Below are 17,739 nucleotides of genomic sequence, written 5' to 3'. Positions count from 1 at the left end.
CAGTCAAACAAGAACCAATCTCAGTCTGAGATGTCGTTGTGGTTCAGTTTATTATCACGTGTACCGAGGTACAGTGAAAAGCTTTTGTTGCGTGCTAACCAGTCAGCGGAAAGACATAGAAACATGGAAGCATAGAAAATAGGTGCAGGAGGAGGCCATTCGGCCCTTCGAGCCAGCACCGCCATTCATGGTGATCATGGCTGATCGTCCCCAATCAATAACCCGTGCCTGCCTTCTCCCCATATCCCTTGACTCCACTAGCCCCTAGAGCTCTATCTAACTCTCTCTTAAATCCATCCAGTAACTTGGCCTCCACTGCCCTCTGTGGCAGGGAATTCCACAAATTCACAACTCTCTGGGTGAAATTTTTTTTTCTCACCTCAGTCTTAAATGGCCTCCCCTTTATTCTAAGACTGTGGCCCCTAGTTCTGGACTCGCCCAACATTGGGAACATTTTTCCTTCATCTAGCTTGTCCAGTCCTTTTATAATTTTATATGTCTCTATAAGATCCCCCTCATCCTTCTAAACTCCAGTGAAACACCATATTTTGTTTCGCCTCTCACCTCCTCTGTTTCTCGTCTTCTCTTTCTCACTCTCTCTCTCCAACTCTCTCTCTCTCATAGAGTCATAGAGTGATACAGCGTGGAAACAGGCCCTTCGGCCCACCTTGCCCACACCGGCCAACATGTCCCAGCTACACTAGTCCCACCTGCCTGTGTTTGGCCCATATCCCTCCAAACCTGTCCTATCCATGTACCTTGTGTTCAAGAAGGAACTGCAGATGCTGGATAATCGAAGGTAGACAAAATGCTGGAGAAACTCAGCGGGTGCAGCAGCATCTATGGAGTGAAGGAAATAGGCAACGTTTCGGGCCGAATCCCCTCCCTACATCAGTCTGAAGAAAGATTTCGGCCCGAAATGTTACCTATTTCCTTCGCTCCATAGATGCTGCTGCACCCGCTGAGTTTCTCCAGCACTTTTGTCTACTATCCATGTACCTGTCTAACTGTTTCTTAAACGTTGGGATAGTCCCAGCCTCCTCTGGCAGCTCGTTCCATACACCCAGCACATGGCAGGTGGGACTAGTGCAGCCGGGACATGTTGGCCGGTGTTGACAAGTTGGGCCGAAGGGCCTTTTCCCCACACTGTATCACTCTATGACTCGAAGGTAGATGCAAAATGCTGGAGTAACTCAGCGGGACAGGCAGCATCTCTGGAGAGAAGGAATGGGTGACGTTTCGGGTCGAGACCCTTCTCTCCAGAGATGCTGCCTGTCCCGCTGAGTTACTCCAGCATTTTGTGTCTACCTTCGGTTTAAACCAGCATCTGCAGTTCCTTCCCACACATTACTCACTCGATGACTCTCTCAGCTGGGATTTTTCCGGTCCCTCTTGTGTGATCATTGTTATTTGCTCCACATTCCTGGTGCCCGCAGGTACGATGGGAACCTACCAGAGGTGGGCGTTGAGGTCAGGGTTCCCTCTAGTCAGGGGGGAGGGAGGAGGTGTGCCTCCGATTTGAACGCACCTGAGGCAAGTCGAAGAAAGCCCTTTGTCCCAGCTGGAGAGAGAGGCCTGTGTTTACCACTGCTCTGGGAGGTGGGTTGATAGAGCAGGGAATTGAAACCTTCCCAACCCTCAGCTCCTGCTGCTGAGGTAGAGAAACCAAATGGAACATCTTGCTCATTTACCAGCCACTCCCTCAGCTTCCCCTTCAAAGGAAAAGTCATTTGCCCGCTGGAGTTGCTGTTGGGAGATGAGAAGGAACTCAGGGGCGGGAGGGAGGGAGAGAGGGGAGGTTGGAGATGGTGTATTATCTGCATCGACCATTGCTGGCTGTCGTAGAGCCATGCAGCGTGGAAACAAGCCCAACTTGCCCACACCGGCCAACATGTCCCAGCTACACTCGTCCCACCTGCCATGTGGTGGGTGTATGGAACGAGCTGCCGGAGGAGGTAGTTGAGGCCGGGACTATCCCAATGTTTAAGAAACAGTTAGACAGGTACATGGATAGAAACATAGAAACATAGAAAATAGGTGCAGGAGTAGGCCATTCGGCCCTTCGAGCCTGCACCACCATTCAATATGATCATGGCTGATCATCCAACTCAGTATCCCGTACCTGCCTTCTCTCCATACCCCCTGATCCCTTTAGCCACAAGGGCCACATCTAACTCCCTCTTAAATATAGCAATATATATAAATATAGAACGGGTTTAGAGGGATATGGGCCAAACGCAGGCAGGTGGGACTAGTGTAGCTGGGACATGTTGGCCGGTGTAGGCAAGTTGGGCCGAAGGGCCTGTTTCCACACTGTATCACTCTATGACTCCGAACCTGTCCTATCCATGTTCCTGTCTAACTGTTTCTTAAACGTTGAAATAGTCCCTGCCTCAACTACCTCCTCCGACAGTTCGTTCCACACACCCACCAACCTGATTGAATAGTGGAGTAGACTTGATGGGCCGAATGGCCTAATTCTGTTCCTATCACTAGTGAACATTTTGTGACAGCCTCTTGGAGGAGAGTTGAGGACGGGCTTGACCCTGGTTTGTTTACTGCTGGTGTTGGATGGCGTGCAGAGACGCTGGTGTTGAGAATGGAAACTTCTCCTCCCTTGCACTCAGCGGCACCAGGGTGTCACGAAACAATCAGGCGGCAGATGCGTGGGCCGTGTGTGTGTGTAGCCCGTGGGTCTTTCCCTTCACAACACGCTGCCGCTGAACCCAGCAGGGAGGATTCCCCCCCTCGCGGCCCACTCACCGAGTCCCCCAGCAGCGGAGAGAGAGTGGGGGGGGGGAGGTGAAGCTCCTCTCCTGAGGAACTGCACGCACACCTGCCACAGGGAGGAGGGCAGCCCAGCTGAGGTGTTCCAGCCTGTCCCAACCCAGAGAGAGGGAATCTCCACAGATCTCCCCAGCCGCTGCTGAACAGCTGCCGACTTCCCTGCTGTAAACATCTTCACATTGAATGGCGGTGCTGGCTAGAAGGGCCGAATGGCCTACTGCTATTTTTTTCTGTTACATATTTTTGTACATATGTTACATAAATACTGCACCTATTTTTTTTCTGTTTCCCCGCTCATAGGGTTATTGGTCCCTGGAATCCAGAGGTTAAGTCAGTGTTTAGTTTAGTTTAGGAAAGAACTGCAGATGCATGGTTTGAATCGAAGATGGACACACAGAGTGCTGGAGTAACTCAGCGGGTCAGGCAGCATCTGTGGAGAACATGGATAGGTGACGTTTCACAGAGTGCTGGAGTAACTCAGCGGGTCAGGCAGCATCTGTGGAGAACATGGATAGGTGACGTTTCACAGAGTGCTGGAGTAACTCAGCGGGTCAGGCAGCATCTGTGGAGAACATGGATAGGTGACGTTTCACAGAGTGCTGGAGTAACTCAGTGGGTCAGGCAGCATCTGTGGTGAACAGTGAGATTCCTACAGACTTTTAATGAGTTTGCTAGAAGAATGAAGGTAGCTAAGGATGAGTCTGAAGAAGGGTCTCGACCCGAAACGTCACCTATTCCTTCTCTCCATAGATGCTGCCTCACCCGCTGAGTTTCTCCAGCATTTTTGTCTACCTTCATAGCTAAGGAAATGATAGGTCCCCGCTGGGACCAAAAGGAAAACCAATGTGCAGTCCCAGGGGAAATTTCCAGCATCATAAAAGAAATACCTCACCAGGAGAAGGATGTGGAGGATACGATATCAGGAGATGGATGCGTTAAGGTGGCCAAATCCCCAGGGCCTGACGGGATCTATTCCAGAGATGCTGTGAGATGCAACACAAAGATTGTCTTCTCTAACTTCAAGTAACCCCTGCACTCCCTCTCTCTCTCTCTCCATCCCTCCCCCACCCAAGTCACACCAGATTCTCGTTCTCCCCCAAGCCCATGGCCTGTTTCCTTTGCCATTGTTAAGGGCCTGTCCCACTTACGTGTCCTTGGCATGCAAATTCCGCGACCTCGTTGTCGCGTTGAGGCACACGGGCATCGTATAGGCCGCGCGGGGTCGGTCCCACTGAGAAGCGCGGAGGGGTATGTAGTTGTGTTGCGCGGGGCTCCGAAATTTTGTAGCGAGCGAAACCTGCGCGCGCCAACGGCCTGTGGCTTAACTGACGGCCAAAGTGGGACAGGCCCAAGACCCTGGCTCGACGCAACGTCTCACCTCCAACAGCAGCAGAAGCAGGCAAACGATCGCTGAACTCAGGCTGGGGCTCACGGCCGTTGTAGATCCGGATCCGCCCCCACTTCCACTCCCAGAAAACTGAAGATAGACACAAAATGCTGGAGTAACTCAGCGGGACCGGCAGCATCTCTGGAGAGAAGGAATGGGTGACGTTTCGGGTCAAGACCCTTCTTTCAGTCTCGACCCAAAACGTCACCCATTCCTTCTCTCCAGGGATGCTGCCGGTCCCGCTGAGTTACTCCAGCATTTTGTGTCCATGTTCAGTTTAAACCAGCATCTGTAATTCCTTCCTACGCTTACTGCAACTCCCTTGAATCCTGGCTGGCCTCCCACCAGTTTATGGGAAGGAATTCCAAGGTTTGGGATTCATGTTTTTATTGGGGGGAAAAAGCAGGGACTGATTAAGTAGGTCACGGGGAGAATGTATGAACGGGCAAACTCCACACAGACAGCACTCGTGAGTGGATCGAACCCGGGTCTCTGGCGCTGAAAGACAGCAACTCTACCGCTGCTCCACTGTGCCGCCCCCATAATTGACTTGGTGACAGATGAAGGGGTGTTTGACTGGAACTCTGTAAGAGCGGTGTACCGCAGGGATCAGTGCTAACACCACTGTTGTTTGCCCTGTACATAAATGGCTGCGTGAGGCTGTCAGTCGACAGACTAGTCAATTGTCAATGACATGTTAATTGGTGCAGAAGTCGAGAGCCATGTTTTCTCCGGGTGCTCCGGTTTCCTCCCACACTCCAAAGACGTGCAGGTTTTGTAGTTTAATTGGCCTCAGTAAATTGTAACTTGATCCTAGTATCTAGGATAGTGTTAATGTGCGGGGATCGTTACTTGGAGGGGACTCAACAGACAATAGGTGCAGGAGTAGGCCATTCGGCCCTTCGAGCCAGCACCGCCATTCAATGGGTGGTCATCCACAATCAGTGCCCCGTTCCTGCCTTCTCTCCATATCCTTAAACTCCACTTAAATCACTGGATGTTTTCAAGAGAGAGTTAGATTTAGCTCCTAGGGCCAACGGAATCCAGGGATATGCAGAGAAAGCAGGAATTGTGGATGATCGGCCATGATCACATTGAATGTCGGTGTTAGCTCACAGGGCCGAATGCTCCTGCACCTATTTTCTACGCCTCTGTGTCTCTGTGTGATCATAGATGGTCACGTGTGTAGGTCCTATGACTAATTGGTGTTCTCTTGTGGAACTCCGCTATCCCTAAGAGCCCTATCTAACTCTCTCTTGAAAGTATCCAGAGAACCTGCCTCCACCGCCCTCTGAGGCAGAGAATTCCACACACTCACAACTGTCTGTGTGAAAAAGTTTTTCCTCCTCTCCGTTCTAAATGGCTAATCACATATTCGACTCGTTGGGCCGAAGGGCCTGTTTCTGTGCTGTATCTGAAAAAGTTTGAAAGAAAAGTGAGAGTAAAACTACTGTTGAGGGACAGTGTACTGTTCTGGTCACTCTGCTGTCGAATGGATGCTGTTAAAACTGGAAATAGTGCAGGGATTATTTACAAGGACGTTACTGTTTGAGTTTATGGCTGGGACAGGTTTGGAGGGATATGGGCCAAACGCAGGCAGATGCAACTAGTGTAGATGGGACATGTTGGTCAGTGTGTGCAAGTTGGGCTGAAGGGCAGAGTGATGGCCAACAAACGTGGCACAGTGGCGCAGAGGTAGAGTTGCTGCCTCACAGCGCCAGAGACCCGGGTTCGGTCCTGACTACGGGTGCTGTCTGTGTGGAGTTTGTACGTTCTCCCCGTGACCTGCGTGGGTTTTCTCCGAGATCTTCGGTTTCCTCCCACACTCCAAGACGCGCAGGTTTGTAGGTTAATTGTCTTGGTATAAGTGTAAATTGTCCCTAGTGTGTGTCGGATAGTGTTAATGTGCGGGGATCGCTGGTCGGTGCGGACTCGATGGGCCGAAGGGCCTGTTTCCCGTGCTGTATCTCCAAACTAAACTAAGCACTTCTCTTAGCCTGGGGTTAAAATTCCACTCCATCAGTTCCTTTATCCCCACACTGTGTGTCGTGCAGTGTCGATATCTTCCAGAATGTTTTGTTTTCACTTCAGGTTTGTGATCATCCCACATGGACATTTTGTCGGTTTGAATGGTCACGTTGGCTCCTCATAATATCGCAGTCAGTGAGACGGAGAGAGGCAGGGAAGAGTGGCGGAGAGAGGCAGGGGAGAGTGGCGGAGAGAGGCAGCCTCGACAGGGGTAGACGGACAGGGTGCAGAGAGATTGTCAGATGAGACAGATGGAACAAAAACCTCAGGTGTGGCACCAGACAAAGCAATGGCGGGTAAACAGATTGCAAGAGAAAGAATCGCTGAGAGACATCGCACACACTCAGTAGAAGAGATGAGAAATGATCCGTGAAGGCTATGAAAGATGCTCGTGATGGAGCAAGTCAAACGTGATCTCATTCCCAGATTATAATCAGAGATGCTATCAGATCGATCTGTTGCTGCTGTGACAGCATGAGGGGGAGAGAGAGGGAGGGGGAGAGAGGGAGAGAGAAATAGAGAGAGATAGAGAGAGGGGGGGAGAAATAGAGAGAGAGAAGGGGGGAGAGAGAGAGATAAATAGAGAGAGAGAGAGAGGGGAGGGAGAGAGAGAGAGAAATAGAGAGAGATAGAGAGAGAGAGATAAATAGAGAGAGGTAGAGAGAAATAAGAGAAATAGAGACAGAAATAGAGAGAGAGAAATAGAGAGAGGGAGAGAGAGAAATAGATAGAGAAATAGATAGAGGGGGAGAGAAATAGAGATGGAGAGAGCGAGGGAGAGGGAGAGAGGGGGAGAGAAATAAACAGGAATGGTCCCGACACACTGCCCACCTCCCCTGTGCAGGAAGACATCAGGGTGTCTAAGGGGCAGCACAGTGGTGCAGCGGTAGAGTTGCTGCCTTAAACCCCTGTCCCACGGTACGAGTTCATTCCAAGAGCTCTCCGCGAGTTTCCCCTGATTCCAACTGGGAGATTTACGGTAATGGCCGCTCGTCGGTACTCGGGGCTCTCGTGGACATTTTTCATCATGTTGAAATATCTTCACGAGTCTTCCCGTGCTTACTTGCCGTTAGCGAGTCTTCTCGAGTACCTGCCGTTAGCGTTACGAGCCGCTAAGAGACGTCCCCGAGCTCCGACGTACCCGCTACGTTCATTCTCCGTGCTTACCACGAGTTTGATTGTATTTAAAACTCGGGAGAGCTCTTGGAATGAACTCGCACCGTGGGACAGGGCTATCACAGCGCCAGAGACCCGGGTTCCATCCTGACTACGGGTGCTGTCTGTACGGAGTTTGCACGTTCTCCCCGTGACCTGTGTGGGTTTTCTCCGAGATCTTCGGTTTCCTCCCACACTCCAAAGACGTACAGGTTTGCAGCTTAATTGGCTTGGTATAAATGTAAATTGTCCCTAGTGTGTGTCGGATAGTGCTAGTGTGCGGGGATCGCTGGTTGGTACGGACTCGGTGGGCCGAAGGGCCTGTTTCCGCGCTGTATCTCTAAACTGTGCTCTGTCAGAGTGTTCTGGCACATCATTAGGACCCAGAGCATGCTTTCTTTCGTAAACCCATCACTTCATATTATTTTAATACATAAAATTAATTTCTAACCTATGTCTTTAATTATCAATAGATGCATTTCCAAATTCATGTGCAGTTCTGGAAATCAATTTGAAAGGCTTTGAATGAATTTGTCCAACGTAAGCAGACATTGAGAGATTGATTTGTTAATTAGTTTGTGCATTAATTGCACTTGCAGTTTCTTAATGGGACAATGCCAGTGATTCATGGCTCAGCTTTGCCCTCAGTTGAATAGAAACATAGAAAATAGGTGCAGGAGTAGAGGCCATTCGGCCCTTCGAGCCTGCACCATTCGCCATTCGATATGATCATGGCTGGTCATCCAACTCAGGATCCCATCCCTGCCTTCTCTCCATACCCCCTGATCCCTTTAGCCACAAGGGCCACATCTAACTCCCTCTTAAATATAGCCAATGAACTGTGGCCTCAACTACCTTCTGTGGCAGAGAGTTCCACAGATTCACCACTCTCTGTGTGAAAAATGTTTTTCTCATCTCGGTCTTAAAGGATTTCCCCCTCTATCCTTAAACTGTGACCCCTTGTTCTGGACTTCCCCAACATCGGGAACAATCTTCCTGCATCTAGCCTGTCCAACCCCTTAAGAATTTTGTAAGTTTCTATAAGATCCCCCCTCAATCTTCTAAATTCTAGCGAGTACAAGCCGAGTCTATCCAGTCTTTCTTCATATGAAAGTCCTGCCATTGATTGATTGAATAGATTGTTGATAAAAGGCATGGATCTCTTGCCCACACTTTTTTTTTTCTTTTTTTAATTTTCAAAATAGACTTTACCCAAATAATAAATATATACAAGACGTGAACCGTGCGAAAAAATTCATCCGACATTTTCGGAGGCTCTACAAATTGTTCAATACAGTCTATACATTCCTCAAATCTGTCGTCCACCTGTGTCACATGCGGCCCCCTGACGTGGGATACCTTCCCTTATTTTGAGGGGCGTTTCCACCATACCTAGCCCACACAGACTTGGAGATTGTCTTTCTGCAAGGCTATGACTGCTCTGGTCTTTACTGTTAGGGTATGGTATTACTGCCTCACCTATACCGAGGTACAACAAAATTCATGTTTGCATACAGTTCTGTACGGTTGCCAAACACTTTAATTCTCCTCCTTTTTCCTTCCTTCTCCCCACCACCCCCTATCAGTCTGAAGAAGGATTTCTGCCCGAAACGTTGCCTATTTCCTTCGCTCCATAGATGCTGCTGCACCCGCTGAGTTTCTCCAGCATTTTTGTCTACCTTCGATTTTCCAGCATCTGCAGTTCCTTCTTAAACACTTTAATTCCCCTTCCCATTCACACACTGAACTTTCTGTCCTGGGCCTCCTCTATTGTTAGAGTGATGCTAATCACTAATTGGAGGAACAGCATCTCATATTTCACTAGGGCAGCTAACACCCCAGTGGTATGAATATTGATTTCTCTAACTTCCAGTAACCCCCACACTCCCCCTCTCTCCATCCCTCCTCCGCCCAAGTAGCACCAGCTTCTCGTTCACACCCAGCAAACAGCTAACAATGGCCTGTTTCCTTTAACATCTTTACTTTTTTGCATATCTTTCATTCATTTGTTCTACATCTCTCTACATCACCGTCTATATCAACTTTCCCCCCGACTCTCTGTCTGAAGAAGGGTCTCGACCCGAAACCTTCTCTCCAGAGATGCTGCCTGACCCGCTGAGTTACTCCAGCATTTTGTGTCTATCTTCAGTGTAAACCAGCATCTGCAGTTCCTTCCTTCAGACTGAAGAAGGGTTTTGGCCCGAAACATTGCCTATTTCCTTCGCTCCATAGATGCTGCTGCACCCGCTGAGTTTCTCCAGCTTTTTTGTGTACCTTAGAAGGAATGGGTGACGTTTTGGGTCAAGACCCTTCTTCAGAAGGACCAAAACATTACCCATTCCTTCTATCCAGTACACAGAGTCACCAGTTTGGCACAATTTTCAAGTCCCCGTTGTTGTAAGTGCAGGGATCTTGACCTGACCATGAAGGTCTGTTGACCTGGCCAAACGTGGCCGCAAGTGTCGTCCACCGCTGCTGGCCGCGTGCGGTCCATGTGCTTGACCACTTGGAGCGGCACCTGGTCCCGCCAAGTTGGACACGGTGGGAATCAAATAGGATGAGAAACAGGTGGTGTGGAGCCCAAGAGGAGGGGATAGCATGGAATTAGTGCATGGGTGATCGATGGGCAGAATGGCCTGTTTCCATGCTCTATCTCTAATCTGGGCATTTAAGAAGCTTTTAGATAGGCATATAGATATGCAGGGAATCAATTTTTGATTGTACCTCTGTTGGCAAATTCATTTCACTGCACTTTTCTGTGTATGTGACGAACAAAACTGATTGATTGATCAATTGATTGGTTGATTGATTGATAGGAAATGGAGCAGGTACAGGCAGAAGAGATTACTTTAACTATTAATTTTTCTCACAATTAGTTCAACTCATTCAAAAGACATTCGGACAGGTACAAGGCTAGGAAAGGTTGAGAGTAAATATGAGCCAAACGTGAGCAGGTGGGACTAGTGTAGATGGGACATCTTGGTCGGCATGGGCAAGTTGGGCTGCGGGGCCTGTTTCCATGGCTGTGACTCTTGTTCAGAATAGACATTGTGGGCCGAAGGGCCTGTTTTGATGCTGTACTGTTCTATGTTCACTGAACTCTCTCAATGGCAAGTGTATTGCAAGGGTCTTCCCTAAGGATACCAGACCTCAATACAATTCTCCAGATGTGATCTCACCCAAACCCAATATACTGTAATTGTGTTAAGACACCATTAACTTGTAATCAAAGCCCTTTACAATAAAGATCAGCAAACCATTTTCTTCCTAATGGCTAGCTGTGCCGATATATTAACTCTCAGTGATTAGGACACCCAGTTCCCACTCAATTCCGACACTTTTTAATCTCCCAGCAGTTAAAATCAAATATCCTCTAGCGAGCAAGATGGTCCACTCGACGAAAAAGGCGTAGTACGGCCATGGGCAGATTCATGGGTAATTTTCGGCCCCATTTCCGTCTCCGCAGATCTCCAAAGATCCCGTAGCGGAGCAAAGATACTAGTGCGGAGACGGAAGCCGGTTACGGAAAAATCCTCATAAAAATAGAAGTTCTTTGGGAAAAATCTTCTCCTCGTTTTCAGAATTATAATTTATTAACACAAACTGTTCCCCCGGAACGTTGATTACACTGCGGGTCGGGTCGGGTCGGGTCCGGTTACGGAAATGTATGAAAAAAAGGCCCACGTTCAGCTCCGTTGCGTACTACACATCAACCCATTGCATTTAGCAGGAGTGGTCTACCTTGCTCTGCTATAGGTTCTTTGGTAAAAAATACTCCACCTGCAGTAGATACAAAAAGCTGGAGTAACTCAGTGGATCAGACCATATCTTCGGAGAAAAGGAATAGGTGGCTTTTCAGGTCAAGACCCTAATTCTGACAGGGGATTCTCAGTCTGAAGAAGGGTCTTGACTGGAAATGTCACCTATTCCTTTTCTCCAAAGAACATTGGGATAGTACCAGCCTCAACTACCTCCTCTGGCATTTCGTTCTATACACCCACCACCCTTTATGTGAAAAGGTGACCCTTGTTCTATACATCTTTGTGTGAAAAAACCCTCGGATTCCTGTTAAATATTTTCCCCTTCACCTGTGTCCTCGATTCACCTTTGGAGGAGCAGCACCTCATATTTTGCTTGGGTAGTTTACACCCCAGCGCTATGAACATTGACTTCTCTAACTTCAGATAACTATCTTCATTTTTCCAGCATCTGCAGTTCCTTCTTTAAAACTCTCCCACTAGTCTTACTGCCTCCGCATACATTCTTTCTATGTCTCTCCCCCTGCCCTGACATCAGTCTGAAGAAGGGTCTCGACCCGAAATGTCGCCAATTCCTTCTCTCAATATAGATGCTTATAGATTGAGGGGGGATCTTATAGAAACTTACAAAATTCTTAAGGGGTTGGACAGGCTAGATGCAGGAAGATTATTCCCGATGTTGGGGAAGTCCAGAACAAGGGGTCACACAGTTTAAGGATAAGGGGGAAATCTTTTAGGACCGAGATGAGGAAATCAATTTTCACACAGAGAGTGGTGAATCTGTGGAATTCTCTGCCACAGAAGGTAGTTGAGGCCACAGTTCATTGGCTATATTTAAGAGGGAGTTAGATGTGGCCCTTGTGGCTAAAGGGATCAGGGGGTATGGAGAGAAGGCAGGGATGGGATACTGAGTTGGATGATCAGCCATGATCATATTGAATGGCGGTGCAGGCTCGAAGGGCCGAATGGCCTACTCCTGCACCTATTGTCTATGTTTCTATGCTGCCTCACCCGCTGAGTTGCTCCAACATTTTGTGTCTATCCTCGATTCACCTACTCTGGGCAAGAGACCCTACTGTGGCCAGAGTGTGTCTTGTATTCCTCTCGTGATATTGTACACCTACTCTGAGCTCTCTGTACCTGTGTGCTTAATGTCATGGAATTCGTGGATATTTAATGATCCACGCTTAAATCCTGCCTTCTGGGAATTACTGTCATGCCAGCCAGCTGACAGCTGCAGTCTGCCAGAGTTTACCAAAGCTTCACATTTCACTCTGAGCCAGTTGTCAGGGTCTGCACATCATTGCATTCTAAAGCTCCAAACTGCTGCATTTCTGGCTTGCCTGAGGCATTAGTAATGAAATAATCTTATTGTTCGCCTCCAAGGTGCTTCTTCAGTGAAATGCGCATTTGAACAGCCAAGCTATGATACAATGACAGACTCACTCAACTAACGCAGGCTTTCAGAAAGTAGGTCGGGATAATCGCAGACGAATAATTAGAAGAAAAGTAGATTTGCGCTTCATATGCCAAGGTAGTTTGGATGTACAGTATATGCATTTTCCAGAGGCTCTGACAATCTCCCTCTCCTCTCTTTACCCTTCATTCTCGCCCTCTTTCTGTCTCCTCTTTCTGCCTCTTTTGTCCTTTCACTCTCTCTCTCCCTTATTCTCTCACTATTAAGACAATAGGCGCAGGACCGCCATTCACTGTGATCAAGGCTGATCATCCACAATCCTGCCTTCTCCCCATATCCCCTGACTCCGCTATCTTAAAGACCTCTATCTAACTCTCGCTTGAAAGTATCCAGAGAATCGGCCTCCACCGCCCTCTGAGGCAGGGAATTCCACAGACTCACAACTCTCTGGGTAAAAAAGTGTTTCCTCGTCTCCGTTCTAAATTGCCTACCCCTTATTCTTCAACTGTGTGTGGCCCCTGGTTCTGGACTCCCCCAACATCGGGAACATGTTTCCTGCCTCTAGCGTGTCCGATCCCTTAATAATCTTATATGTTTCAATAAGATGCCCTCTCATCCTTCTAAGCTCCAGAGTGTACAAGCCCAGCCGCTCCATTCTCTCAGCATATGACAGTCCCGCCATCCCGGGAATTAACCTTGTAAACCTACGCTGCACTCCCTCAATCGCAAGAATGTCCTTCCTCAAATTTGGAGACCAAAACTGCACAAAATACTCCAGGTGTGGTCTCACTAGAGCCCTTTGTCACTTTTATGCCCTTCCTTATTCTCTCTGTCTGTCTCTCCCTCTTATGCCCATCTCTCTCTCTGTGTCACTCTCTCCCTCCCCCTTCTTATCTCAGTCCGTGCCTCTCTGTCCATCTCTGTCCACCTGCCTCTCTGTCTGTCTTTCTCTCTCAGAGAACTACAGATGCTGGTGAATGCACAAAAGGACATAAAGTGCTGGAGTAACTCAGCGGGTCAGGCAGCATCCCTGGAGGACATGGATAGGTTCAGTCTGAAGTCCCGAAACGTCACCTATCCATGTCCTCCACAGATGCTGCCTGACCCGCTGAGTTACTCCAGCACTCTGTGAAACGTCACCTATCCATGTTCTCCACAGATGCTGCCTGACCCGCTGAGTTACTCCAGCACTGTGTGAAACGTCACCTATCCATGTTCTCCACAGATGCTGCCTGACCCACTGAGTTATGGTGCAGCAGCATCTATGGAGCTAAGGAAATAGGCAACGTTTCGGGCCGAAATCCTTCTGGAAATAGGCAACGTTTCGGGCCGAAACCCTTCTGGAAATAGGTAACGTTTCGGGCCGAAATCCTTCTGGAAATAGGCAACGTTTCGGGCCGAAACCCTTATGGGTTTCGGCCCGAAACGTTGCCTATTTCCTTAGCTCCATAGATGCTGCCTGACCCGCTAAGTTACTCCAGCACTCTGTGAAACGTCACCTATCCATGTTCTCCACAGATGCTGCCTGACCCGCTGAGTTACTCCAGCACTCTGTGAAACGTCACCTATCCATGTTCTCCACAGATGCTGCCTGACCCGCTGAGTTACTCCAGCACTCTGTGTCTCCCTTACACTGTAACTTCTCCGAGACTGAATTGCTGGTGTAGAGGGAGAGTTATTTACTGAATTACCCACACAGTGTTTGCCCGAGGTGTGGTGAAGAGCTTTGTCAGTCATCATAGATAATCGCGGCGTAGATACTAAGAACTACAGATGCTGGTTTATACCAAAGATAGACACAAAATGCTGCAGTAACTCAGCAGGTCGGGAAGCATCTCTGGATATGTTCAGTCTGAAGACGGGTCCCCATCCAAAACGTCACCTATCCATTTTCTCCAGTGATGCCGCCTGACCCGCTGAGTTACTCCAGCAGTTCAGTTTAGTTTATTGTCACGTGTACCGAGGTACAGTGAAAAGCTTTTTGTTGCGTGCTAACCAGTCAGCAGAAAGACAATACATGATTACAATCGAGCCATTTACAGTGTACAGATACATGATAAGGGAATAGCGTTTAGTGCAAGGTAAAGCCAGCAAAGTCCGATCAAAGATAGTCCGAGCGTCACCAATGAGGTAGATAGTAGAAAACACTTTATGTTTGTTTTTTATGTGTACATATGTGTGCATGTGTGTGTATATATATATATGTGTGTGTGTGTGTGTATATATATATGTGTGTGTGTGTGTGTGTGTGTGTGTGTGTGTGTGTGTGTGTGTGTGTGTGTGTGTGTGTGTGTCTGTGTGTGTGTGTGTATATGTGTATATACATATATATATATGTGTGTGTGTGTGCGTGTGTGTGTGTGTGTGTGTGTGTGTGTGTGTGTGTATGTGTGTGTATGTGTATATATACATATATATATAAATATACTATATATATATAAGTATAGGAAAGAACTGCAGATGCTGGTTTAAATCGAAGACTGACACAAAATGCTGGAGTAACTCAGCGGGACAGGCAGCATCTCTGGAGAGAAGGAATGGGTGACGTTTCGGGTCGAGATCCTTCTTCAGACTGATAATTCAGTCTGTATATATGTATATATATGGGTATGTGTAGACTGTATGTACACACACTGAACTTATTTTCTCATTTATCTGATTGTTTACAGTGTACTATGTTTACATATTCTGTTGTGCTGCTGCAAGTAAGAATTCCATCGCATGACAACCCAACCCTCCTGACTCTTGAATGTTAGTCCGGAACCAACAAATATATTAAAAATGGAAATAAGTGACAAATAACCTTGTGGAATAGCTCCACATATTCCAGGCACACCACAGCCCTTAAGATTCAACCATGAATTCAGCTAATTCAACCAATCTTCCCTGGAGCTTGGTTTGGTAGTGGTTGGAGGGAGATTTATGTTCTAACCAACCATTGGAGTGTTGAAGAGATCTTTTTAGCCAAATAAAAGTATCTTTGATAACCCTGCCATCTCCTACTTTGTGGAGAGGCGGAGATATGGAATATCACCCACCAGAGTTGTGCATCTGTGGAATTCTCTGCCACAGAAGGCAGTGGAGGCCAATTCAATAGACAATATGTGCAGGAGTAGGCCGTTCGGCCCTTCGAGCCAACACCGCCATTCAATGTGATCATGGCTGATCATCCACAATCAGTACCCTGTTCCTGCCTTCTCCCCATATCCCCTGACTCTGCTATCTTTAACCCTATCTAGCTCTCTCATGAAAGCATCCAGAGAACCCGCCTCCACCGCCCTCTGAGGCAGAGAATTCCACAGACTCACAACTCTCTGTGAGAAAAAGTGTTTCCTCGTCTCCGTTCTAAATGGCTTACCCCTTATTCTTAAACTGTGTGTGTGGCCCCTGGTTCTGCCTTCTCCCCACATCCCTTTTCTCCGCTTAAATTACTAGATGTTTTCAAGAGAGAGTTAGATTTAGCTCTTAGGGCTAACGGAATCCAGGGATATGGGGAGAAAGCAAGAATTGAGGAGGATGATGATATTGAATGGCGATGCAGGCTCGAAGGGCCGAATGCTCCTGCACCTATGTCTCTATGTTTCCATGTGATTGTAGATGGTCACGTTTGAAGGTCCAATGACTAATTGGTGTTCTCTTTGTGGAACAGGTGCAACAATCGTACGCAGTGTGTGGTGGTGGCTGGGTCGGACGTGTTCCCCGACCCTTGCCCTGGGACCTACAAGTACCTGGAGATCCAGTATGAATGCGTCCCCTACAGTAAGTGGCCACTTAGCTTTCTTCTCTCACCTCGCGGCCCATTGCCCTTGTTGTGGAGTTGTCTCTCGGTGGGGGTTCTCCTCTCACCTCCAGCACCAGGTGGTGCAGGTGGGGTGGGGAGGGGAGGGGGAGAGGCCACTGGGCAAGGGGGACAGATTGGATTCAGCAGGATGCATCTGCCACTTCTGCCTTACCTTGCAGATGCTTGCATGGCAGCGTTGAATCTTCTCGATCACAACTCCCTCCCTTCCCCCAGACTAATGACTGGCCTTGCTTGGTGTTTGCTGCTGATAACTCGATCCTTCTAACCCTGCTCACCGCTTCTTTTCAAGGCTCCTTCCTCCTTTTCCTCCTTTCTTCCCCCTTTTCTGCCCGCAGCTCAGCGAGAAGAGGACTCGGTGGAACCAGCGCAGGATGGGGGGGGTGGGGGGGGTTGAACCCATGAGTTGGGGTCTGTTTGTGTTGTGGAAGTCGTGTGTGGGAGGGGGGGAACGTTAGGTCCTTGTGACGCATGTTGTTACCTAACGGTGTAAAGAGACTGGGGTTCTGTGTCTGCTGGGGTCTGAGAGTGAGATACCCCCCCCCCCCCCCCCACACCCACACCCCCAGCCCTGGGTCACCAAGTGTCCACATCCCCCCCCCCCCCCCCGACTCTTCTGCCCTGCAATGTGAAGGTGCAAACATCACTCCCTACTCTAGGCTCACAAGGTCCAGTCTACACCTCCCCATACAGGTCTACCTGGTAGAGTGTAAGAGGAGGTCCACCATACCTCCACATCCCAATGTCCAAGGTACTGTCTGATAGGAAGACAACCACCCCCAGCCCAATGCAAGTGCCAGAGTTATCGGAGGTCCAAGCATCTGATAAGAGGTCGCACCATCCCAGCCCGAATAGCGGTCTGACAGGGAATCCACCCCATCCCAATGTCCATGGTACAGTCTGATAGGTGTTCATCAGTGATAGGAGCAGAATTAGGCCATTCGGCCCATTAAGTCTACTCCGCCATTCAATCATGGCTGATCTATCTCTCTCTCCCATTCCAGCACAAATGGTGGTCTGTCGGAGAATCTGCACCAGTGCAGTGACCACCAGTCCAGTGACCACCAGTCCAGTGACCACCAGTGCAGTGACCACCAGTCCAGTGACCACCAGTGTAGTGACCACCAGTCCAGTGACCACCAGTCCAGTGACCACCAGTCCAGTGACCACCAGTCCAGTGACCACCAGTGCAGTGCAGTGACCACCAGTCCAGTGACCACCAGTCCAGTGACCACCAGTCCAGTGACCACCAGTGTAGTGACCACCAGTCCAGTGACCACCAGTCCAGTCCAGTGACCACCAGTCCAGTGACCACCAGTCCAGTGACCACCAGTCCAGTGACCACCAGTGTAGTGACCACCAGTCCAGTGACCACCAGTCCAGTGACCACCAGTCCAGTGACCACCAG

General features: G+C 48.8%; 1 protein-coding gene across 7 annotated transcripts in view; it reads left to right on the top strand.

Annotated features, from left to right (window-relative positions):
* The window catches only part of adgrl1 (adhesion G protein-coupled receptor L1), a 300,069-nt gene that overhangs the window by 145,611 nt on the left and 136,719 nt on the right, over positions 1–17,739 (top strand). For all 7 annotated transcript variants that reach the window (XM_033012285.1, XM_033012282.1, XM_033012286.1 and 4 more), the window contains exon 4: positions 16,182–16,291. In XM_033012285.1, coding sequence (XP_032868176.1) covers positions 16,182–16,291 — 110 coding nt within the window. The remainder of the gene's footprint in view (positions 1–16,181; positions 16,292–17,739) is intronic.

This window comes from Amblyraja radiata, chromosome 35 (genome assembly GCF_010909765.2).
Source record: "Amblyraja radiata isolate CabotCenter1 chromosome 35, sAmbRad1.1.pri, whole genome shotgun sequence".
NCBI classification, from domain to species: Eukaryota; Metazoa; Chordata; class Chondrichthyes; order Rajiformes; family Rajidae; genus Amblyraja; species Amblyraja radiata.
This window is presented reverse-complemented; position numbering and strand designations above follow the sequence as displayed.